General features: G+C 36.4%; 1 protein-coding gene across 3 annotated transcripts in view; it reads left to right on the top strand.

Annotated features, from left to right (window-relative positions):
- The first annotated feature begins 6 nt into the window (after positions 1-6).
- LOC106940678 (uncharacterized) overlaps positions 7-2,648 on the top strand; it is a 7,463-nt gene continuing 4,821 nt past the window's right edge. Inside the window, exons 1-6 of one of the 3 annotated variants that reach the window (XR_001423163.1) lie at positions 7-831; positions 912-1,028; positions 1,117-1,143; positions 1,259-1,533; positions 1,636-1,689; positions 2,327-2,634. Coding sequence is in view for 1 of the 3 variants with exons in the window: in XM_015023483.1 (XP_014878969.1) it covers positions 270-831; positions 912-1,028; positions 1,117-1,143; positions 1,486-1,533; positions 1,636-1,689; positions 2,327-2,583 (1,065 nt within the window). In the remaining 2 variants the exon portion in view is untranslated. Of the gene's footprint in view, positions 832-911; positions 1,029-1,116; positions 1,144-1,258; positions 1,534-1,635; positions 1,690-2,326; positions 2,641-2,648 lie in introns of those variants that run through there. The other 2 variants (XM_015023483.1, XR_001423164.1) reach the window with 2 other exon arrangements.

Here is a 2,648-nt window from a genome sequence, read left to right as displayed (position 1 = left end):
CTTTCAAAACACTTTATTTATCAAAGTGGTCAGAACTTGTGTCTCACACAGCTTTAACAACCTTGAGTGACAAGCGCTTTAACAAACCTTCCACGCTTCCCTTCACTGAGGATGTTCAGCGTCTTCACCAGCATTTGGAAAAGGTTGCAAATTTGGCATCTGAGACTTTGAAAAGTGATCCATCACCACAAGCCTATAGGGAACTGTGCAGAACTACATTGGCAAAAATCATTTTGTTCAACCGAAGACGAGGTGGAGAGGTTTCTAAAATGCAGCTGTCTGCCTTTCTAGAGAGGGACACCACTCCCTTGCATAAAGATGTTGCAGTTGGTCTTACAGAGTTTGAACGACAACTTTGTGCCCATTTCAGTAGGGTCGAAATAAAGGGGAAAAGGGGACGAAAAGTTGCTGTACTTTTATCACCAGACATGGTTGAAGCCATCACCCAGCTCATTAGCAAAAGAAGGGAGTGTGGAGTGCCAGACAAAAACACCTTTCTTTTTGCTATACCCAACTGCCTAACCCCTTACAGAGGACAAGACTGTCTTAGGGTTTATGCAAATGACAGTGGTGCCCAAAGCCCTGAACTTTTAAGATCAACACAACTTCGCAAGCATGTTGCAACATTGTCCCAAGTGTTAAACCTAAGAAATCACGAACTGGACCAAGTTGCAAACTTTCTGGGACATGATATACGTGTTCACAGAGAGTATTACAGGCTACCAGAGGCTACGACTCAGCTCGCAAAAATTTCTAAATTGCTTCTGGCAATGGAAAGGGGGACCTTGGCAAATCTGCAAGGCAAAACGCTGGAGGAGATTGAAATTGAAGGTACTTTTCAAAATTCTATGTACTTATTTGGATTAGTGTTTTTATTTGTTACTGAATTGGTTTTAATTTTTCTTTTTTAGATGAGTTGGAACTGTCTGACACTGAAAGTGGACAAAGTGAGGTTGATTGTGACCCATCCCCACTTGTAAATGATACTCAATGCTCTACAAATCAAGAATCTAATGAATCTTCTGGTGGTGAATATCAGTCGTCATGCCTGATGTAATATTACATGTTTTTAAAATTAGACATTCAGGTGTATTCTGTTTACTTATCCAATTACAGATGGTTTAGGTGAAGAGACATCACAAGGTACCTTGTTTTTCTTTAAATTTTGATTACTCATTGCTAGAAGATTTTGCCATTTCTTTAGGTTTTTCTTTACCCTCCTTGACAGCATTGTTGAAGTGTTTATACTATATTCTAGGGAGAACATCCTCTATGCCATCTGCTGAGAAGCCTTCAGGCACAGTAGAAGATATGACTACCTTAACAACCCTACCCCTCCTCCTGATTAATAATTTATTTTCAATAATTTAACATAGTAATCATTGCACAATATAATAATGTTCTTTAATTTTGGCTAAAGGTTAGGTTTCTGTGCAGTTAAGACTAATATAGCAGACAACTTGTTTTGTATCTCTAATTTGACAGGATGCAGAAAACCTCAATCTCCTGTTGAATTACATGGGAACTCTTCTGGTATGACTTACTTCAATTAACCTTTCATTGGTCATTTAGTAACTGATTTGAAATTTTGTATCTTTTATTTTGTTGGCCTGAAGTATTACTAATCTATTGCAGGAAAGGAAAAGGAGATTATTCCACCAACTGAAAAACCCTCAGAACCCCAAGATGGTATGGCTGTCTTCCTATTCATGGTGGTTCTTTATTTAGTGGTAAGGTTTAGAGATTCTGACTTAAGGCTCATCATAACATGTTACAAGAATTGAGTATTATCCTTAGCTTTAAAAAGCACAGTAAGAAACATGCAGAGAAGTGGTTGGGTCTGTGCAATTTTTAAAAAATAAGGCTGAAACAATCTTACAAAGTTAGTTGCTGATTATGATCAAGTAATAAACTGCTTAACACCAGAATAGACAGGACAGAATATGAATCATGACAAGCATGACCTTGTTCTGTAACAGGTAATAAAGCTTGCAGTGTAATATAAAATGAAGCTTTGAGTGATAGTTTATATTTGACACACCAGGGTTGTAGCTTCTTGATTTCTATGTGTAATAAATGCAGTGTTTCACAACTTGGTAATCAATTTAATAATAAAAAAATTGGAGAAAAATAATTTTAGGTGGATACATATTTGATTCATGTGGTGACTAAATGCACATTGAGAAATCAAATTGTCAAAGGGTTCTCTTCAATGGACACAATAAACAGAACTGGAATGTAAAACTTTATCACAAGCATACTTTTATAGCACACTCCCACATATGATTTATATTTTAAAAAGTAAAATTGTCTCTCTTGTTTGTAGATTATCCTGAAAAGGACCATCCTCAGAGAAATCAAAAATGGCCCTGGTCTCCTACAGAAATTGCAGCGGTGTTGAAACATTTTCAGAAACACATTGACACTGGGAAGCTGGCAAGTTTTGTTGAAATTCAACAATGTCAACAGGCAGAACATCCTGCATTAATAAATCGCTCACTTCAGAACATAAGAGACTTTGTTAGAAATCGTGGCGTGACTAAAAAGAAAAAAAAAAAGCTAAAAATGTCAGATAAATTTTGAGCCAAGATGCTCTAAACAAAACCTTAAGAACTTTCAAGCATTCTTTTGTTTAAAAAATTAAAAAC

The sequence above is a fragment of the Poecilia latipinna genome, unplaced genomic scaffold (genome assembly GCF_001443285.1).
Source record: "Poecilia latipinna isolate Pla-1442-1.1 unplaced genomic scaffold, P_latipinna-1.0 Scaffold3317, whole genome shotgun sequence".
NCBI classification, from domain to species: domain Eukaryota; kingdom Metazoa; phylum Chordata; class Actinopteri; order Cyprinodontiformes; family Poeciliidae; genus Poecilia; species Poecilia latipinna.
This window is presented reverse-complemented; position numbering and strand designations above follow the sequence as displayed.